Source organism: Amblyraja radiata, chromosome 12 (assembly GCF_010909765.2).
Source record: "Amblyraja radiata isolate CabotCenter1 chromosome 12, sAmbRad1.1.pri, whole genome shotgun sequence".
NCBI lineage: Eukaryota > Metazoa > Chordata > Chondrichthyes > Rajiformes > Rajidae > Amblyraja > Amblyraja radiata.
In genome coordinates this window covers 2,432,833-2,455,575 of record NC_045967.1, presented here as the reverse complement: position 1 = coordinate 2,455,575, position 22,743 = coordinate 2,432,833, and the positions used below count along the sequence as shown (strand labels likewise).

At 45.7% G+C, this 22,743-nt stretch overlaps 1 protein-coding gene across 2 annotated transcripts; it reads right to left on the bottom strand.

Moving 5' to 3' along the window:
* Positions 1 to 259: 259 nt before the first annotated feature.
* On the bottom strand, positions 260 to 20,586 carry LOC116978858 (T-box transcription factor TBX22-like). Of its 2 annotated transcripts, none has more exons than XM_033030105.1 (8): positions 20,020 to 20,586; positions 18,846 to 18,999; positions 17,342 to 17,443; positions 10,925 to 11,099; positions 7,588 to 7,752; positions 7,146 to 7,210; positions 4,074 to 4,168; positions 260 to 2,449 (listed from the first exon to the last, which is right to left on the bottom strand). In XM_033030105.1, the coding sequence occupies exons 1-8, from the start codon at positions 20,180 to 20,182 to the stop codon at positions 1,872 to 1,874; spliced, it is 1,497 nt and encodes a 498-aa protein (XP_032885996.1). In that variant the 5' UTR covers positions 20,183 to 20,586; the 3' UTR covers positions 260 to 1,871. The 2 variants fall into 2 exon arrangements, with proteins under 2 accessions (XP_032885996.1, XP_032885997.1); XM_033030106.1 differs by having other exon boundaries at positions 18,846 to 18,990.
* Between the last annotated feature and the right edge of the window lie 2,157 nt (positions 20,587 to 22,743).

Below are 22,743 nucleotides of genomic sequence, written 5' to 3'. Positions count from 1 at the left end.
GGATAGCTTTCGGTCTGAACGAAATTATGTTGCCATTCTGTACATTGTACACTGTAATGGCTCGATTGTAATCATATATTGTCTTTCTGCTGTCTGGATAGCACGCAACAAAAGCTTTTCACTATATCTCGGTACACGTGACAATAAACTAAACTAAACTGAAGTGAAACTGAACACCCTTTCCCTTGTATAGGAAGGAACTGCAGATGCTGGTTTAAACCGAAGGTAGACACAAAAAGCTGGAGTAATTCAACGGGACAGGCAACATCTCTGGAGCAAAGGAATAGGTGACGTTTTGTTCGAAACTCTTCTTCATACTCTTCTACTAAACGAAGAGTTTGCAATATATCCCAGATGTGCGGGACTGGCTGGTGTGTTATATCCTGGTGTGTTTTGTCAGCAAGACATTACAGACTTCTTAATGATCAAGAGCACGCCGCCGCATTTTGTGAATATTTCTGCTGCTAACCTTTCAGTTTCCAGTAAAGCTATATTAATGTAAGGTTGCCGATTTACCCGTAGGTAAATAGTTCAAAATGAACTACTGTCTGTGATGATGTTCACAGAATGGCATGTTCTTTCAAATACTTACATTGAAATTGTCGTTCTAAGTGCAATTTTGAAATCCAACAAGTGAAACTAGATTCAAAGCAACTACTATGATTGGATATTGTGTTATGTCACTTCTCTTCAAAGTATCACAGTGTATGTTGGCAGCAACTATCTTGATAGACACAAAATGCTGGAGTAACTCAGCGGGATAGGCAGGATCACTGGAGAGTAGGAATGGGTGACGTTTAGGGTCGAGACCCTTCTACAGAATAAACGTCAGGGGAGAGGCGGACACCGAGATATGGAAGGGTAAGGAGTGAACACTGGAGATCAACGAGGACGAAGCTCCAGGAAAATGTAGAACAGATCATTATTACCTCGGGGAAGTCGACAACGAGGCGTACAAAGATAAAACGTCATTAGGAGGACAGGCGGACTGGTCGGAGAGCTAGGATCGGGGAGGGATGGAGAGAGAGAGAAGTAAAATGTATCCTGGCCATTAACCTGTGCTGCCACGTCCATTATGAAATAAGATGATCAAACGCATTCCCGCCGAGTGTCCAATCCGTTACCCCAACACACTGTACTTGTGTTCAGCGGTTTTTAACAAACCCGATATTGTACTGTGTGGATATCGGTTTCACACTGACATCCTTCATATACAACTTGCTGTAAGATGTAGCAGATGTTGTGTCGAGAAGTGGCTCCATGTTCAGGAAGTGAGAGTGAGATTAAAGGAGGACTCGGGTTGTTGAGTGAGTGTTGTGTACTGGGGATCCCCACGGATATTTCACTCCATTGCATCGTGATATTCAATGTGCACACACGTCCATTACCTTCTGGAGATTTTTGATTGGGGGTGGGGGGGGGGGGGGGGGCAACAAATGTATGAAAGGGTTCGTGTGTAGTTAAGACTGTCGAAAAGCAACTTAAATTCACCCTTGTGTAGGAAAGAACCGCAGATACTGGTTAAAACCGAAAATGCTGGAGTAACTTCGCCCCTTGTCTCTGCCCAAACTCAAAAATGTACAGTGGGCTTGTTGCTGGTTCTTGAGGTTGAACGGGCTTCAGTCCGGCAACGAAATTAGAATCAATTACCCATTTAATTTGGATTTGTTCTGCTCAGCTCGGCGCTTTACGATTCCCCCTATTTGTATATTGCCCTTTTTTTAAAATGGCATAAGTCGGTCACGCCTGTGAATAAATCGGTGCTCGTACCCAGGCGGGCAACTCTGGCGAAACACTTCAGCGCTGTATTATAGGGCGCAAGTCTCAGTGGATAGCGTTCCACACCTCCCCGATCTCACCTCCTCACCCAGTCACAGGCAGTGGCTGACAGGTTGGGGCCACTGCCCAGTCTTGCCACACCGGAGGATCCGCTCGGTCCCCAGGGCGTTTTCAGGCAGAGGGCTTGTCAGTTTAAGGGGAGCTGTGGGCGAGGTAGGTGCGGATAAATGGTATCCATAGAGAGTGTGGGGGCGCCGCGCAGCCCAGCTGTATACGCCGCGGTGGCTCTGGGACACGGCGCTACCCGGGTGCATCATTTGAAGGTGGGGGAACGCCGCACTGGGCGCCAGTTGCAAGCCGTGCCCACTTTTCCCGTTGCTTGAAGCGAGTGAGGACACGGAAGGGAAACGAAACATGAGCGGCGGACCTCTCTGCGTGACCAAGAGGTCGTGGGGCGAATTGTCGCTGGCTGGCGGGTTGAAGTGCTGGGCCCCCAGACTCCGAGCCGGCCCGTCTAGACTGCAGCGTCGAGGGGTCCGGCAAGTCACCGCTAGGGAGCTGGCGTTCAGGTGAAACAGTCCCGGCGCTGAGCACATCGGGAAGAGCTCCGAGCTGAGAGATGCCAGAGTGCCAGCGCTGGAATTGCCCAACGGCGAGTCCGGGTACCCGACTGCAACATAAAAGTTCGCAGAATTATAATGCAACCGATGCCCACGCCCCTCATATCGAATCATCCGCTGTTCCAGGAACTTCCGCGAAGGGAGATATCCATTTGAATTCATGTGTAAGCTAAATCTACCAGATCTCCCGGTTGCTAAACACTTTAACTCCCCTTCCCATTCCCACACAGACCTTTCTGACCTGGGCCTCCTCCATTGTCAGGGTGAGGCTACACACAAATTGGAGGAAGAGCGCCTCATATTTCGCTTGGGCAGTTTACACCCCAGCGGTATGAATATTGACTTCTCTAACTTCAAGTAACCGTTGCTTTCCCACTCTCCATCTCACCCTCGTCCCAGTTCTCCAACTAGTTTGACTGTCCTCCTGATTAGATTTTATCTTTGTATGTATGCCTCGTTGTCACTTTCCCCTAGTTAACAATGGTTTCCCCTAGATGGCACAAAGCTGGGTGGCAGTGTGAACTGTGAGGAGGATGCTATGAGAATGCAGGGTGACTTGGACAGGTTGGGGGAATGGGCAGATGCATAGCAGATGAAGTTTAATGCGGATAAATATGAGGTTATCCACTTTGGTAGCAAAAACAGGAAGGCAGATTACTATCTAAATTGCATCAAGTTGGGAAAAGGGGCAGTACAACGGGATCTGGGGGGTCCTTGCCCATCAGTCTATGAAAGTGAGCATGCAGGCACAGCAGTCAGTGGAGAAAGCGAATGGCATGTTGGCCTTTATGACAAGAGAAATCGAATATAGGAGCAAAGAGGTCCTTCTGCAGTTGTACAGAGCCCTAGTGAGACCACACCTGGAGTATTGTGTGCAGTTTTGGTCCCCTAATTTGAGGAAGGACATTCTTGATATTGAGGGAGTGCAGCGTAGGTTTACAAGGTTAATTCCCGGGATGGCGGGACTGTCATATGCTGAGGGAATGGAGCAGCTGGGCTTGTACACTCTGGAGTTTAGAAGGATGAGAGGTTATCTCATTGAAACATATAAGATTGTTAAGGGCTTGGACATTCTAGAGGCAGGAAACATGTTTCCGATGTTGCTGGAGTCCAGAACCAGGGGCCACAGTTTAAGAATAAGGAGTAAGCCATTTAGAACGGAGACGAGGAAACACTTTTTCTCACAGAGAGTGGTGAGTGTGGAATTCTCTGTCTCAGGTGGAGGCAGGTTCTCTGGATGCTTTCAAGAGAGAGCTAGATAGGGCTTTTAAAGATAGCGGAGTCAGGGGATATGGGGAGAAGGCAGGAACGGGGTACTGATTGGGGATGATCAGCCATGATCACATTGAATGGCGGTGCTGGCTCGAAGGGCCAAATGGCCTACTCCTGCATCTTTTGTCTATTGACTATTGTCTATAATTCTATATTTACCTTGAACTGCATCCCCTTTGATATCTCATTTTCATACCTTACCCTTCCATATCTCTAGACTCCCTCTCCCCTGACTCTCAGTCTGAAGAAGGGTATAGACGCATTCCATCTATCCAAGATGCTGCCTGTCCCGCTGAATTACTCCAGTTTTTTTGTGTTTTCGATCTGAATTCATGATTCGTTTTGATTAATTTTTCATTAGACCACATGAGCAATCCATGGACTCAGATACATTGCACACACCTGGCTTTTGGATGTTAAATGGTTGGAAATCCAGTGGTGATCGGCAGTTTGTGGGCCGCCAGGGGTAATTGTCCATCACTCGCTCCAGGCCAATCCTAAATGCAAGATGACAACTTTAATCATGCCTTCACCTGGACTGTTCTGGGAATACATTACCGCCACATGTTTCTTAATAAAGGAAAACTAATATTCCAAGTGTCCAAATACTGCAAGAGTCTCGAGTCAAGAGTGTTTTATTGTCCTATGTCCTGAAACTGAACAATGACATTCTTACTTGCAGCAGCACAAGAGATGTGTAAACATAGTGTAGGAAGGAACAGCGGATGCTGGTTTAAACCGAAGATAGACAAAAAAAAAGCTGGAGTAACTCAGTAGGTCAGATAGAATCTCAGGAGAAAATAAATATGTGATGTTTCGGGTCTGAAGAAGGATCTCGACCTGAAACATTACCTATTCGTTTTCTCCTGTCTGACCCGTTGAGTTACTCCAGTTTTTTTGTGTCTATCTTCTATGTGAGCCTAGTTCTCAGTAGACATCATAACGTCTAGTTAACAAAAATCAGTTCAATATATAAAAACAAACAATGTAATGCAAATACAGAAACAATGTCCCCTAAGTCCGTAGTGGCAGTTTGTAGTTTGGAATAGCCATATGGAAGAACCTGCTCCTGAGCCTGGACATTACATTCTTCCAGATGGCAGGTTTGAAATAAGAGCGTGACCAGCAAATATACTAGAGCAGAGCGATCTTTGGTGACCAGGGCGTGGTGGGTCTCTGATGATGCTGGCTGCCTTCTTGAGTTAGCAACTTCTATAGATCCCTTCGATGGGTAGGGAGGTCAGATCCTTTGATGGAATGGAGAGTGTTCACCACTTTTTGCAATCTTCTTCATTGCTGGGTGTTCAAGTTGCCAAACCAGGCCATGGTGCAACCAGTCAATATGTTCTCAACAGGATATCTGTAGGCATTCTAAAGGGTAATCATCGACATAATGAATCTCCTCAATCGTCAAAGGAAATACAGACATTGGTGTGCTTTCTTTATGATTGCACCAATGTGCTGGGTACATGACAGATCTTTAGAGATATGCGTGCCCAGGAATATGAAGTTTTTGATTTTCTCCACCATCAACCCATTGATGAAGACAGGTTTGTGGATCCTTGGCCTTCCTCTTCTAAAGTGAACAATTAGTTCCTTGGTTTCACTGGTGTTATTCTGGCACCATGCAGTCATCTCGATTAATCTCCCTCCTAGACTCTGACTCATTATCATCCCTAATCTGTCCAACAATGGTGGTGGCATCAGTGAATTTAACAATGGAGTTGGAACTGTGGCCAAGAAAACAGTTATGGTATAGTGTGAGTTGAGCAGGGCGGGGGGTGAGCACACAGTCTGATGGTACTCCTGTGCTAACGGTTATTGAGGAGGAAGTGTTGCTGCCAATTTGAACTGATTTTTGTTTTAGTTTTCGAGATACATAGAAACATAGAAACATAGAAATTAGGTGCAGGAGTAGGCCATTCGGCCCTTCGATATGATCATGGCTGATCATCCAACTCAGTATCCCGTACCTGCCTTCTCTCCATACCCTCTGATCCCCTTAGCCACAAGGGCCACATCTAACTCCCTCTTAAATATAACCAATTAACTGGCCTCGACTACCCTCTGTGGCAGGGAGTTCCAGAGATTCACCACTCTCTGTGTGAAAAAAGTTCTTCTCATCTCGGTTTTAAAGGATTTCCCCCTTATCCTTAAGCTGTGACCCCTTGTCCTGGACTTCCCCAACATCGGGAGCAATCTTCCTGCATCTAGCCTGTCCAACCCCTTAAGAATTTTGTAAGTTTCTATAAGATCCCCTCTCAATCTCCTAAATTCTAGAGAGTATAAACCAAGTCTATCCAGTCTTTCTTCATAAGACAGTCCTGACATCCCAGGAATCAGTCTGGTGAACCTTCTCTGCACTCCCTCTATGGCAATAATGTCCTTCCTCAGATTTGGAGACCAAAACTGTACGCAATACTCCAGGTGTGGTCTCACCAAGACCCTGTACAACTGCAGTAGAACCTCCCTGCTCCTATACTCAAATCCTTTTGCTATGAAAGCTAACATACCATTCGCTTTCTTCACTGCCTGCTGCATCTGCACATACAGAATGGAAACAGGCTCTTCAGCCCACCAAGTCTGCACCGACCAGTGATCAGCCGTACACTAGTTCAATCCTACACGCAAGGGACAATTTTACATAAAGCCAATTAACCTACAAACCCGCATGTCTTTGGAATATGGGAGGAAACCAGAACACCCAGAGAAAACCCACGTGGTCACAGGGAGCATACAGACTCCATACAGACAGCATCTGTAGATGGGATTGAACCTGGTTCTTTGGCACTGGAAGGCAGCAACTTCACCACGGCGCCAGATGTGGAAGTTGAGGATGCAATTGTAGAGGGATGCACCAAGACCCAATTTCCTCAGCTTGGTTTACAGTTTGGAGGGGCTGATGGTGTTGAAAGCCCAGCTGTAGTCTATGAACAGCAGCCTGAGGTATGCGTTTTTATTGTCCGTGGTCCAGTGCAGAAAAGAAAGCCAGCAAGATTGCATCCTCCATTGATCTATTGTGACAGTAGGCACAGTGTAGTGGGTCCATGTTCATGTTGAAGTAGGAGTTGATTTGCACCATAACCAATCTCTCAAAACACTTCATCACCACGGACGTCATGCCACTGGTCGGTAGTAATTGAGGCATGTTACCTTACTTTTCTTGGGCACTATTATTATTGATAACCTTTTAAAGGAGGTGGGAACCTCAGTAATTAGAGGTTGAAGATTCTGTAAAAACTCCAGCCAGTTGGTCCACGCAGATTTTGAGAACGCGACGAGACACACTATCAAGTCCAGATGCAAGCACTCGAACTATTTTCACCTTTAGTGAGAACACATCTGTTAATCAACTTTGTTGGATGATATCCTAATATGTGGCTCTATACCATGGCTGCACAGACGATATATGTAATACACTGAAACAACGCGACAAGTTTGCAGCAATTCACGGATACACGGATTGTTGGATACCTGTTTCTCCCTGGATCCCTGAAACCTTTGGCGAAAGGATTTCTGTCAATTTTCAACCTTGTAATCTATAAGGCGAGTAAAAGGAAAAGTAAAATGAATAACACCTCGAATAGGCTGTTGGAAACCACGTTCAGAAATATGTGGGAAACATGTTCGTTTGTCAGGACAAATACATGGCGCAGAAAGACAGGGGATCCGAGGAGCTTAAAATCAAGTTCCAGAAGATAACAAGGAATTGAGATATAAGATGAAGAGAATGTTGTTTTATATAAACACGCAGAAAAAATCAAAGAATAATCAAGTTAATGAAATGTATGTAGTTAGATTGTGTCTTGGACGCAGCATTTATGTGGTTACTTTTTCTTCGCTATGTTTCCTCCCCGCGCTTCGGTAAATTCCCCCTCCCTCACTCTCACCCCTGCACGGCAGTGGCCTTGATTACCTGCTGGTTCTGGTAGGCTGTGACAGTGGTGAATTCAGTCTCCGGGAATGTGAATGTCTGCACTCCATTTGAAGGGAGGAACTGATGTATAGACATGTCCAAATCCACCTCTTTCACCACCACATGGATTCGCGGACGATATTTATGCATGGATTGCAGTATAATCTGGTGTGAATGAGATACATATTGGAAAGGCATTGCATTTATATAAAATGTAATACAATATTCTTCTTAAGTTGTAATTTACGCGTGGACACTAAGATAGAATATGTGTTCACTTAGCCGACAAGCGAGCAATGCTTGAAAATCATCCGCTCAAGTCTCTAAGCTAGAAATAAGGAAATGCAGGTGTCAGTTTCCAGAAACATGACACACAGTGCTGGAGTAGCTCAGCGGGTCAAGCATCCGGCGACCCGATCTCGGGTGACCCGACATGTCGCTTATCCATGTTCACCAGAGATGCTGCTTGACCCGCTGAAATACTCCAGCACTTTGTGTCCTTTTGTACAGTCTGAGCTTTTTTCCCCCTTATCATCTCTCGTTGGATTAACTCGCTGCCAGCAGTGGTTCGACCCAGAGTATTTACAAGCCTGCCGCTTCTTGTTGGCATAGTCGAGCCTCTCAGGTGGCTGTGGAAACTGGTCTCTCGCAGTTCACAGCCAGAATGGCAGAACTTTGAAGAGCAGAAGATGACTCGCAGGACCCGGGCCGGCTCTTTGATAGAACAAGCATACGTTACCGAATCGTCCGCTCAAAGTTCAGCAACTTCCTCGCTTTTCAAGCATGTTCCCTGTTCCCCAGTGAAAATTGTTATTGAATCTGCTGCCAATACATTGCAGGCAATGTATTCGGTCCTGGCGTGAACATATTGTGACCTGCATGTCATCCACTGACGCACACTTACCTACTGTAGATTAGTACACACAGAATGCTTATACAGACAAAACCTGAAGATAAGTACACATATAATGCAGAAACAAGGAACTGGATATAGTGTTTAATACACAAAAGGACACAAAGTGCTGGAGTAACTCAGCAGGGTCAAGCAGCATCTCTGGAGAACTTGGATAGTTGATGCTTGAAGTGGTGATGCTTTGTCAGACTGAAGGCTACACACATGCCATTAACCATAATAACCATATAACAATTACAGCACGGAAACAGGCTATCTCGGCCCTTATAGTCCGTGCCAACACTTACTCTCACCTAGTCCCATCTACCTGCACTCAGACCATAACCCTCCATTCCTTTCCCGTCCATATACCTATCCAATTTATTTTTAAATGATAAAATGGAACCTGCCTCCACCACTTCCACTGGAAGCTCATTCCACACTGCTACCACTCTCTGAGTAAAGAAATTCCCCTCATGTTACCCCTAAACTTTTACCCTTAATTCTCAAATCATGGCCTCTTGTTTGAATCTTCCCTACTCTCAATGGAAAAAGCTTATCCACGTCAGCTCTGTCTATCCCTCTCATAATTTTAAAGACCTCTATCAAGTCCCCCCTTAACCTTCTGCGCTCCAAAGAATAAAGACCTAACTTGGTCAACCTTTCTCTGTAACTTAGGTGCTGAAACCCAGGCAACATTGAAGATGTTAAATCTGAAGATAGACACAAAATGCTGGAGTAACTCAGCGAGTCAGGCAGCATCTCCGGAGAAAAGGAATAGGTGACATTTTGAGTTGAGACCCTTCTTCAGATTGTGAGTCAGGGAGGAGGACAGTAGACTAGATGTCTGGGAAGGTACAAAACAATGCTGTGCCTACATCGATGACTCAGGGAAGATGAAGTCCTCAGCGGTCCATTTTTGGCTGGGGGTGAGGTGATAGAGTCATAGAGTGATACAGTGTGGAAACAGGCCCTTCGGCCCAATTTGCCCACACCGGCCAACATGTCCCAGCTACACTAGTCCCACCTGCCCGCATTTGGTCCATATCCTTCCAAACCTGCCCTATCCATGTATCTGTCTAACTGTCTCAACCCAAAACCTCGCGTGATAATGATGGAATATACGGTCACCCAGTCTGCGCCTGGTCTTGCCGATATATAGGAGACCACACCAAGAACACCTGATATAGTAGATAAGGTTTTTGCAGGAGGTAGCACTGATGCAGTCGTCTGCCTCACCTGAAAGAACGGCCAGGGTCCCTGGATGGAGTGAGGGAGGAAGTATAGGCACAGGTGTTGCATTTCCTGCAGGGGAAGGTACGTCGGGAAGGGGTGGTTTGTGTGGGAAGGGACGTGTTTACCAGGGAGTTGCGGAGGCAAGGGTTTCTGCAGAAAGGGGTGGAGAAGGGAAGTGTGGCCAGTGGTGGGATCCTGTTGGAGTAGGAGAAAATGTCAGAGATTACTGCATGTGCTGTAAGCGACGGCTGATGGGGTGAAAGGTAAGGATTAAGGGGTCTCTGTTGCGACTGGGGGGAGGGGGAGCAAGAATAAAGCTACGGGATACCATGGAGACCCGCGTGAGGGTCTCATCTATGATAGATGAGGGGAACACTCGTTCACTGAAGAATGAGGGCATCTCAGATGTCCTGGTATGGAACACCTCATCTTGGGCACAGATGTGGCTTCCACGGAGGAATTGGGCGTAGGGGATAGAGTCTTTGCAGGAGGCAGGGCGGGAAGAAGTATAGTCTAGATAGCTGTGGGAGTCAGCGTGTTCGTAATATCTATAGTTCATAGTTTATCTCCTGTGATGTAGGTGGTGAGATGAGGAAAGGGGAAGGTGTCAGAGATGGTCCAAGTGAATTTGAGTGCAGGATGGAAATTGGTGGTGAAATTAGTGAAATCCATGAGTTCTGCATGGGTGCAGGAGGTAGCACTGATGCAGTCATCAATGTAGTGCACATTGAGTTCGAGGATGGGGCCAATGTATGTCTGGAACAAGGATTGGTCGATGTACCCTACAAAAAGGTAGGCATAGCTGGGGCCCATACAAGTGCCTATGGCTATGCCTTTGATTTGGAAGAGTTGAAGGAGAAGTTGTTGAGAGTGAGGACCAGCTCCGCTGGGCAGAAGAGAGCGTTCATAGAGGGAAATTGGCTGGTTCTGCGTTTGAGGAAGAAATGGAGGGCTTTCAAGCCTTCCTGGTGGAGGATGGAGGGGTAGAGTGACTGAATGTCCATAGTAAAGATGAGGGAGTGGGGGCCTGGAAAATGGAAGTTAGCAAAGATCTGATGGTTGTGTGCTGTGTCTTGAACATAGGTCGGGAAGGATTGGACCGGGAGTCAATGATCCCAGTGGGGCAGGAGCAGGCAGGGACAGTTATGTTTTTTTGGATTTTATGGGAGAAGGTAAAACGGGACGTGCGGGGCTGGCATTTAATCTTACATGTCCTTTCTCGTCCATGTCGTTGTTGGTGAGCTTTACCCGGTCGAAGCTGATGATCTGTTTCATCCAGGACTGCCCTGACGTTGGCGAGTCGGGGTGGACGTAGAGTCGGGGTGCCATCGGTGACTGTTCGGTGTTCCCAGCCACCATCCATTGTGAACTGTGGTACACATACCTGCCGACACCACACAAGAAATGAGCATGTTGGGGCAGTGGCGGGGCAGGGGAAACGGGTTCTGCAACTGCCGGTTAAATCTAGGAACCGAACTGGGAATGGGAACCCGCCTGAGGATAACGAGGCACCAAATGGCTTCTTCAATAAAACTAATTCCACGAATCTGCTCTGTCCACAAGTCTCAGCACAATTTCCCATTCGTGCTCTCCAGTTCCCCCTTAATTCCCCCAATATTGCCAGAGTCTCTACATGCCAAAAGCTTACATGGGGAAGAATTTGTCTAGTGCATCTAGGAGGATGCACCTGACATGCGTAGATAGTCCAAGGAGGGAAGGGACCTTACTGGACCTTGTACTAGGGAATAAGCCTGACCAGATTATTGAAGGTTCAGTAAAGGAGAATTTTGGGATCATTGATCGTAGTTATGGATAAGGTGAGACTGGTGGTCCTCTACTGAGAGAGCCAAACCTGAAGGCTAATTCCAATAGCGTTAGGCAGGAACTGGAACAGGCAACTGCTGTTTGGGAGTAAATCCACAACTGGCATTATGTTCTGCACCAGCATGTTCTGGTGAGGATAAAAGATAAGAATGTCAAATTTTGGGAAGCTAGAATGACGGGAGATATTGTAAATTTAATCAAAAAGAAAAAGGAAGCAAATGTAAGGTTTAGGAAGCAGAAATTGGACAAGGCCCTTGAGATCCCAAGGCCCAATGGAATCCATTGTTGGATACAGTGGAAGGCATGGGTAGAGTTTGCTTGGGACTTGACAGAGATCCTTGGGTGAGATCCCAAGAGGCAGGTGATTAGCCAATGTCCCTTTGTGAAAGATGGGTGACAGGGATAGCTCAGGAAAGTATGGGCCAGTGAGCTTCACGTAAGTGGAAGGGAAATTGTTGGGTAAGATTCTCCTGGACATGATTACTTGAGTTTGGGAAAGCACGGGTATATTAGGGAGAGGCAGCATGGGTTTGTGCGGAAGGGATCCTGTCTCACAAATGAGATTGAGGTTTTTTGAGCAAGTGATAACAGTGATTGACGAGGAGAGGATTGTGGATGTTATATACATAGATGTTAGTAATGCATTTGACATGGTCCCTCATGGTAGATTGGTCCATAAGATTAAGTCACATGAGATCTACAGTGAATTGCTAAATTGGCTTGGTCAGAAGGTGGCAGCTGGGCTTGTACACTCTGGAGTTGAGAAGGATGAGAGGATATCTCATTGAAACATATAAGATTGTTAAGGGCTTGGACACGCTAGAGGCAGGAAACATATTCCCGATGTTGGGCGAGTCCAGAACCAGGGGCCACAGTTTAAGAATAAGGAGTAAGTCATTTAGAACGGAGACGAGGAAACACTTTTTCTCACAGAGAGTGGCGAGACTGTGGAATTCTCTGCCTCAGAGGGCGGTGGAGGCAGGTTCTCTGGATGCTTTCAAGAGAGAGCTAGATAGGGCTCTTAAAAATAGCGGAGTCAGGGGATATGGGGAGAAAGCAGGAACGGGGTACTGATTGGGGATGATCAGCCATGATCACATTGAATAGCTGGCTTGAAGGGCCGAATGGCCTACTCTTGCACCAATTGTCTATTTTGGCAGGGAAGGGTTATTTTTGACTGAACATCTGTGGCCGGTGGTGTTCCATAGAGATCAGTGCTGGGACATCCGGAAACAGATACGATAGCAATGTATAAAATGCATTTTGATAGCCATGTGAACAGACATGGAATAGAGGGATACAGAATATGTACAGGCAGATGGCATGTTGGATTGGCATAATGGTCCTGCCCATCCCAAGGTGCCGCGCAGTGGAGGCCTTCCTGAGGTGGAGCTCAGCGGAGACATTCCCGAGGGGCCGCGATCGCGACGCCCGCACATAGGCCTGTTGCCTGATGGGACAGAGAACCAACCCGAAGGCTCATCGGTCGATTGGACCGGGACCCACCCGAAGGCTCGCCAGAGTCTGCCCGAAGCCTCACGGTCGGCAGGAGCTCGCCCAAAGGCTCGGTGGACTAGAGAAGTCAGACTCGAGGAGCAAGGACTGGGGTAATGCCTCCATTACCTGCAGGAGTCCCTGACAGGACACAAAGATGACTGGGTGAGGAGAGGAGAGGGACGTCGGTTCACAGGAGCTGGCCGACTGGACTGTGAATTTTGACTAATGCCATTGAAAATGGCAGCGCCCGCATGTGTATTGGGGAACAATGAATGTCACTGTCGCATATGTGACAAAAAAAAGCACTATTGCCTATTCCCGTGCTGTGCTGTTTTACTTTTCATGTTATAGAGCCATAGAATTCATACAGCAAGGAAACACGGCCTTTGGCCTAAATCATCCCTGCTCACTTACATCTAAGCTGGTCCCTTTTGCCCACGTTCTCCCCAATTCATTTTAAACCTTTCCTATCCATCTCTCTGTCCAAATGATTTTTAATTGATATTGTACTGCCTCAACTACTTCATCTGACAGCTCATTTCATATGCCCGCCAAACCTTTACCCTCTCACGGTAAACTTGTGACCTTCAGTTCTTGATTCCCCTACCCTGGGGAAAAGACTCTGTGATTCCCCCACTTTATTTCCCTCATACTTTTATACACCTCTATAAGATCATTAGCCTCCTGCCATAGTATCATAGTCACAGCCATACAATGTGGAAGCAGGCCCTTCTGCCCAACTTGCTCATGCTGACCAACATGCCCCATGTACACGAGTTCCACCTGCCTGGGCTTGGCCCATATCCCTCTAAACCTATACTGTCCATGTACCTGTCCAATTACAGTATCTTAAACATTATGACAGTACCTGCCTCAACTACCTCCTCCGGCAGCTCTTTTTCATATACCCACCAAAAAGGATATCCGTCAGGTTCCTATTACATCTTTTCCCCCTCACCTTTAACTTATGCCCTCTGATTCCCGATTTCCCTACTCTGGGCAAAAGACTGTGCATTTACCTGATCTATTCCTCTCGTGATTTTATACACCTCTATAAGATCATCATCCTTGTGCATTCCAAAGTATAGAGTCCTAAACTCTCCCAAAAGCTCAAGCCCTCGAATCCAGGCAACATCCTCGTAAATATTGTCTACACCCTTTCCAGCTTGACAACATCTTTCCAATAACATGGTGACCAAAGCTGAGCAAAATACCGCACCAATGTCTTACACAACTGTAACATGAGCTCTCAACTTCTATACTCAATAGTCTGAATGATGAAGGCCAATGTGCTGATAGCTTTTTTGACCACCCTATCTATCTGTGATACCACTTTCAAGGAACTATGTACCTGCATTCTGATCCCTCTGTTCTAGAACACCCCACAGAACCCTATCATTTACTAGGTAGACAAAAATGCTGGAGAAACTCAGTGGGTGAGGCAGCATCTATGGAGCGAAGGAATAGGTGACGTTTCGGGTCGAGACCCTTCTTCAGATTGAAGTGGGGGTGGAGCGGGAAGAAGAAAAGAAGAGGCAGAGACAGTGCTTTGAGGGAGAGCTGGGAAGGGGAGGGGAAAGAGGGAGAAAGCAAGGACCACCTGAAATTGGAGAAGTCAATGTACATACCGCTGGGGCGTAAACTATCCAAGCAAAATATGAGGTGCTGTTCCTCCAATTTACGATGGGCCTCACTCTGGCCATGGAGGAGGCCCAGGACAGAAAGGTCGGATTCGGAATGGGAGGGGGAGTTGAAGTGCTGAGCCAGCTCTCCTTCAGCCCACTGACTCCGCCTCTTCCTTTCTTCATCCCGCCCCCCCACCCCCACATCAGTCTGAAGAAGGGTCTCGACCCGAAACGTCACCTATTCCTTCACTCCATAGATGCTGCCTCACCCACTGAGTTTCTCCAGCGTTTTTGTCTACCTTTGATTTTTCCAGCATCTGCAGTTCCTTCTTAAACCTATCAGTTACTATGTAGGTCTTGCCCTTGTTAGACTGCCCAAAATCCAATCCCTCACACTGTTACATTCCATCAACCATTCCTCAGCCCAACAGCACAACTGATCAAAATCATACTGCAATTTAGACAACCATCTTCACTATCTACAATACCATCCATTTTTAATATTATCCGCAAATGTGCTAATCATGCCTTGTCTGTTCTTATCCATGAGAGAAAACAATGCGCCCAGCAACGAACCCTGAGGTCACAGGCATCCTGTTTGAAAAACAACCTTCCACCATCATCCTCTGCTTCCTTCCATGAAGGCAATGTCTAGTCTTCCAGAGCAGCCGTGCAGAACCTTAATATAACATCTACAGCTCTGCCCTCATCCTTTTTGGTCACATCTTCAAAAAAACTCAATCAGATTCGTGAGACACCATCTCCTATGTCCAAATCCATGCTATTGGTAATCAGCTGTCCATCTAAAAGCATATATATCTTATCCCTTAGAATAATCTCTAATAACTTTCCAACCATATAATAATAATAATAATAATAATAATAATAAATACTTTATTGATCCCCTCAGGGAAATTCAGATGTCCAGAAGCTCCCAATCAACAAACCCACAGATTCAAAACGAACGCAGACAGAAAATACATAAAATACAATGTGGACACTACCTGAGAGCAATAAATACTTAAAAAGACCAATAATTAACAGTTAAAAATTAATAATTGCAAAATGCATCCCCCTACAGCCTAGCGGTCCGAATTATAAAATCTAATGGCTGCAGGGGTGAAGGATCTCCTGAACCGCTCCGTTCTACAGGGCAGGGAGAGGAGCCGGTTAAACCCGCAGAATACTCTTTAATAACTTTCCACTGTGTTCCAAAGAATAAGGTCCTAGCCTGCCCGATCTTTCCCGATAGCTCGGGCAACATCCTCGTAATTCTTCTCTGCACACTTTCCATCTTAATGGCATCCTTCCGATGTATTCAAGAGAGAGTTAGATATAGCTCTGAGGACTAACGGAATCAAGGGATATGGGGAGAAAGCAGGAACAGGGTACTGATTTTGGATGATCAGCCATGATCATATTGAATGGTGGTGCTGGCTCGAGGGCCGAATGGCCTACTCCTGCACCTATTTTCTATAGCAGAGTGACCAAAACGAACACGATACTCAGTGCGGCCTCATGAAGGCCAGCATGCCAAAAGTTATCTTCATCACCCTATCTACTGCCACACCACTTGCAAGGAACTATATGCGTGCTCTGCTGCATAACAGTTCCCAGGGCCATACTGATCATTGTGAAAGTCAGGGCCCTACAATTCACTAGATTCATAGAGTCATAGAGTAACACTTGGTCCATATCCCTCCAAACCTATCCAATCCATGTACCTGTCTAACTGTTTCTTAAATGTTGGGATAGTCCCAGCCTCAACTATCTCATCTGGCAGCTTGTTCCATACACTCACCACCCTTTGTGTGAAAAAGTTACTCCTCGGATTCCTATTAAATCTTTTCCCTGTTTATGTTCCTAAGATTAGGGAGTGATCACGTGAAGCTAACCTGCGTAGGGATCATAGGGTGATGAATCTCCAGAATTCTCTACCTAAGGTGATTGTAAAGTTAAAATATAGGGGGTCACAAAGAAGTAGATATATATTTTTGAAAGATCGGGGAACTGCGGCCAATGTTGAACCAGGACTGAACTGAACTTGAGGCTTGGGACAGATTAACCATAATCATATTAAACATCGGGCCAAGTGATATACTACTACTATTTTTGTGTGTGTTTTCATATCTACTCAATTTTACACAATGTTGAACTAATCAATATTCTCTTGACTGTGAAAGCAAAATATAGAATAAATTCTCAGGAGGCCTGCATTTGCTGATAACATTCCTATCAGTGTTAATTATGAATCTAATTCCTGAATGATTCTTTCCTGTTCAAAGGGCAGAGTGGTAGGATGTGTCAGAAGGAACTGCAGATGCTGGTTTACACCAAAGATAGACACACATTGCTGGAGTAACTCAGCTGGACAGGCAGCATCTCTGGATAGAAGGTAGAGTGACATTTGAGGTGGAGACCCTTCTTCAGACTGAGAGTCCGAGGAGAGGGAGACACAGAGATATGGAAGGGCAAAATGTGAAAACGAGATCAAAGGGGAAGAGGGTCAAGGAAAATATAGAATAGATGATTGTTAGCTCTGGGAAGGTGTGAAAGGATGCCCCGCATTACAATCTGTTTAGGTCATGTTTTCTGGGGGATAGCGGCTCAGTTTGAATATTTGACAATTTTCCACCGTGCAGATAGGTTTCAATCTGAATAATACTGCGATGATGAGTACCTGTATCTCTTGGAATCCACAGGGACAATATCCATAGCGATGTAATATTGTCTCTCAGACTCCAGGCCTCTGATCCTCACCCGAACCGCGGGAAACATGCGCCTGTAAGGAAACAGCACCATTAGACCTTTTGTGTAGGAAGGAATTGCAGATGCTGGTTTACACCGGATATACTTATTTTGCTTCAACCGCTTCGTAACGGACGAAATAAACAAAACGCATGTATCAAGATGTAAATGTGTTTTTTAAACTGCCTTAAGAGCCTTTCTCGCTGATTCTGTCGATTTATAATCAAGGTTTGTTGGGGGAAATGTAAATCTCGTTCCTTAAGTAATAATCATGACCTCGCTTGTCATGTACACGGAGGCGAGGGAGATGCGGTGGATTTCTAATATTAATATAAGTCCCCGGATTCCAAATATGTGCATGATTACTTTTATGAACCTTCTAAAAGAATGGATTATTCAACCATTATTTCTGAGTTACCTGTCCCACGATACGAGTTCATTCAAGAGCTCACCGAGTTAAAAAAAAAAATCAAACTCGTGGTAAGCGCGGAGAATGAACGTAGCGGGTACGTCGGAGCTCGGGGACGTCTCTTAGCGGCTCGTAACGCTAACGGCAGGTACTCGGGAAGACTCGCTAACGGCAGGTAAGCACGGGAAGAATCGTGAAGATTTTTTAAACGTTGAAAAATGTCCACGGGAGCCCCGAGTACCGACGAGTTCGAATCAGGGCAAACTCGGGAGAGCTCTTGGAATGAACCCGTACCGTGGGACAGCGCTTTACTTCACGATGTGACATAAATAACAGTGTTCGCAGTGCTAAACAGAATACAAATCTCCAGCTACGCTAACAATGTACGAGTTGTAACTTGGCGCCGTTCATTTGAATTGTTTTAAGATATTAATCCATATTAAAGCTTGTGGATCTTTTATTGAACCCAACTGAAGTTTATTTTTATTTAATGGTTTTTTTCAACAGACGAAATCCATTAAAACACCGAAGATAGACAAAAAATGCAGGAGTAACAGCGGGACAGGCGGCTTGCTGGATAGAAGGAATGGGTGACGTTTCGGATCGAGACACTTCATCAGACTGAGAGTCAGGGGAGAGGGAGCCAAAAAGATATGGAAGGGTAAGGTGTGAAAACGAGACATCAAAGGAGATGCAGTTCAAGGAAAATGAAGAATAGGTCACTGTTAGCTAGGAGAATGTGACAACGAGGCATACTATGTAAAATTTAATCGGGGGGACAGTCAGACTGGTCGGAGAACAGGGAAGGGTGAGGGATGGAGAGAGAGGGAAAGCAAGGGTTACTTGTAGTTAGAGAAATCAATATTCATACCACTGGATTGTAAACTGTTAAACAACGACAAATTATTGTTTCCGTTACGCACGGAGGAAAGGATGTCCCAGAGAATATGATGGTAACGAGATGTTTGGATTTGGGATGGTGCGTGGTGGCTCCATTGTGTGCACGCTGGGTCTCTCGGCCCCTCACCTGCCAGCTTTTGTGATGATCATCTCGGTTCCGATCTCATGAAATCTCTTCCAAAGATCCGCTCCTTGCAGTTCCACCTGTAGATCATCCGAGTCACCGCCGAGCGATCTGTGAGACGGAGAACTGCTGATTTTGTCCCCTTCTGCTACGGCTGCTAGTAAATAATCACATACAGAATACCAAAAACAACATTCTGATCAAAATGCACCAATGCGCTTCCAATACGGCCGCCTCACCCGCGGTTACAGTAACTTCTCCGAGGCCTTATTAACAACACGGTATCTCCGTCTCTCCTCTCCCCCTCTCTCTCTCTCTCCTCACCCCCCCCCCCCCCCACCCCCCCCCCCACCCCCTCTCTCTCCAACTCTCTCTCACTTCCTCTCCCTCTCTCTCTCTCTCTCCTCCCCATCCCCATCCCCCTCTCCCTCTCCCTCCCTCCTCTCTCTCTCTCTCTCTCGCTCTCTCATCTCTCTCTCTCAGTCTCTCTCTCATCTCCTCTCTCTCTCTCTCTCTCTCTCTCTCTCACACACACACACACACACACACACACACACACTCCCTGCATCCCTCTCTCTCACAAGTAACAATCTATGCGAGTTTTAATCTTCACCTTAAACACAGTTTAGTGAACGTAACGTAAATGGGGTGTGGATTCAGCAAAAAAAATTGTTTCCTTTTTAGTTTGAAATGTACTCTCACAGCCAATAATGGAGACACTTACATGTCATCACTCCTTTATGAATCCGCTATCATGTGCATCCATCGGTTGACCTCTTTTATACTTAAGGGTAACATTTTACACTTTTAAAATTTACACTTTTATACTCCAACTTCCAGAAGGAAAACACCGATCTCTGTAAATAAACTAAGCTAAACTGTATCTAAAAACTAAACTAAACTAAATCTTCAAAAAAAGCGCAAAGTAAAATCCTAGGGAGGTCGATGTTAAGGACTTGCAGCATAAAGCATGTTTTAACTAATAGAGCGTCAACTGCAAAACTAAAGCACTAAATTGTAATATATCTAAACGAAATTGATTATTGTTCCCGAGTTAGAATTACAGTCTTTTTGCGGGTTTAATCTAACACTGTAGAATTGTGGAGTGCAGGGAGATCTCTCTGTTGGACCACCAGCATTGCATCTAGATCAATAAGCATGGTCTAAGCGGACTAACCAGATTGCTCGTGTTCTTCCAACTTGGGGCGCCCAGGCTGATTCTGCGCGGCGTTAAGTCCGTCTCTCAGCTGCCCATTTCCAGTGTCTTCGTTTGTTCTCTTCAGGGAATTCCCCACGAGAGATTCCACAGAGAAAGCGTGGGCCCTGGAACTGAGAGCCATCGGGCCGTCAGCATCCAATACAGGCGGGAACGCGCCGGCCCCAATGTTGAGGGCAACTGGAGAAATGCGCCAGGAACAGGCCGGGCGAGTGGAACTGGGAGACCGGTGAAATTTGCTCCGAGCCCCAGACTCAATCCCATTCCAACAACTAGCGGACAGCTGTGACCGGATGCGGCACTCCCGACAGCACCTCTAGGCAAACCAGCGTTCGTTCCTTCACTGCTCCTTCTATGTGTTTCTGGAGGGCGAGAGCTCGCCGCCTGTTACAGCCTAACCAGTAATACTAGCACAGACGAGAACGAGTGGAGCTCCCCTCATCACTAATTGTTACCAGAGAAATCCCACTTCTTTCTTTCCACTGGCTGGGCTGGAAGATAATCGTTTGCAGCCCATACCTGCCCGTGTGTAGGTACTGTATGTGGATGTGAGCATGTGCATATTACTATCGTGTCGTTCTAGTCGTGTAACAAGATTCGCTCAACATTGGCAAATTGATGACCCATCTTGGAAGAGAAATGATCTAATGCCTGTGACAGGTTTCCATTTAGATACCAATGTATTTAAATGTACATGAAGGAACTGCAGTTGCTGGTTTATACTGAAGATTGACACAAAAAGCTGGAGTAGCTTCGCGGGACAGGCATACACAGTCAAATACATGGATTTACACATATACTTTAAGGGTGTACACACATAGATGTAGCTATCAATGCTAATACACATATAGATGCGCGCAAATTAATGTACTTTTAAATAGTCTTTGGATGGAAGGAATGGGTGACGTTTCGGGTCGGTTCAAACTTCAGGGTAGAAGGGTCTCCTCCCGAAACGTCACCCATTCCTTCCACAGTGCTGGAGGAACTCTGCGGCTCATGCAGCACCTGTGAAGGGAAAAGAGCATGAAGAAGGGCCTCGACCCGAAACGTCACCTATTTATTTTCTCTTGAGATGCTGCCTGACCCGCTGAGTTGCTCCAGCTTTTTTTATATCTATCTTCGATTCCTTCTTAGACAAGGGAAATGATGTTCAGATGAGTTTAGTTTATTGTCACGTGTACCGGGGTACAGTGGAAAGCTTTCGTTGCATGCTAACCAGTCAGCGGAAAGAAAATACATGATTACAATCGAACCGTTTGCAGTGTATATAGATAGATACATGATAAGGGAATAACGTTTAGTGCAAGGTAAAGCTAGCAAAGTCCGGTCAAGGATAGCCCGAGGGTCTCCAATGAGGTAGATAGCAGGGATGAAACTGAATATTATTTCACTTCTGCAGGGAGGAACTGCAGATGCTGGTTTAACCCGAAGATAAACACAAAAAAACTGGCCTAACTCAGCGGGTAGATAGGAAGATGTTTCGGTTCGGTAACCTTCTTCCAATATCATGTCCATTCCCTCCACATATTCTGCCTGTTCCTCCAGCACTTTGTGTTTTGCATATGATTCCAGCATCTGCTGCTTCTCGTGTCTCCCACTCGCTGTAAGTTGAACAGGGACACGGGAATCCATTCTATTAGCAGAACTATGATATGGACATCAAATCATTTGGCATGGCAGAGTATTTATAGTGCTGGGGATGTTCTACCTTTATATATAATCTGAGGCCGCAAACGCGCTCCCCATACACCAGCTGCCAACTCCTTAAAATAATTATCTCAGTGCTGACAGGCGAATTTGACGAGGTCAGCGGTTAGATCACAGTCCAACTGCACAGCACCCACAGATCGTGGCTTTAAAAACAACATTTCCGCCCAGGATGCTACCCCTTTCCGGACAAACCTCCAATCGCTGGGAGAGTTTTGTTTTAAATTTGATTTTATCTATCGGCTAAAGAATAATCTTCCATCATTGGAAAGACATATTGAGAACTCATTACTCATTTTTAATGAAAGCACACCAAGACAAAATATCTGAACATTCTCAAACCCCGGTAGTTATTACCCACAGGACCCATGGAAAATAAAATGTAATTTTAATAATAATCGATACGACATCGTTTTTTTTTAAATATTCGGTAATTTTAAAAATGTGGGATAAATTTGATTTTAATCTGACTGAGTTTGCGCGTTCAGATGTCACCAGGTTTTAGATTCCAGAACTCCCCTTCTGGGTTCCCTTCTCATGAAAACCGACAATAATGTGGAATTAAAATATCTCTCGTTTCCTTTTCTCCTGACTCTCAGTCTGAAGAAGGATATCGAACAGTAACGTCACCTACTCCCTTATGTCCAGAGATGCCGCCAGTCCAGCTGAGTTACTCCAGCATGTTGTGTCTATCTTCGGTTTAAACCAGTATCTGCTATTGTTCCCTACATGTGGAATGAGCTTGCTTGACAAAGTAAATTCAATTTCCAACAACCAGATAGATGTACACAGGATTAAAAACATATTCGTACACTTACACCATTTAAATGAGAAATTTAGATGGAATTATCATCCGAAAAAATATTTTAACTACTAAATGCCCGATCTTGGGCAGCCGGATCTTCTTGGTACTAGATGCGCTGGGACGCATCCTCAGTGATGTGACCTGGGGTCATCGGGTGTTTCGGCTCTCACAAC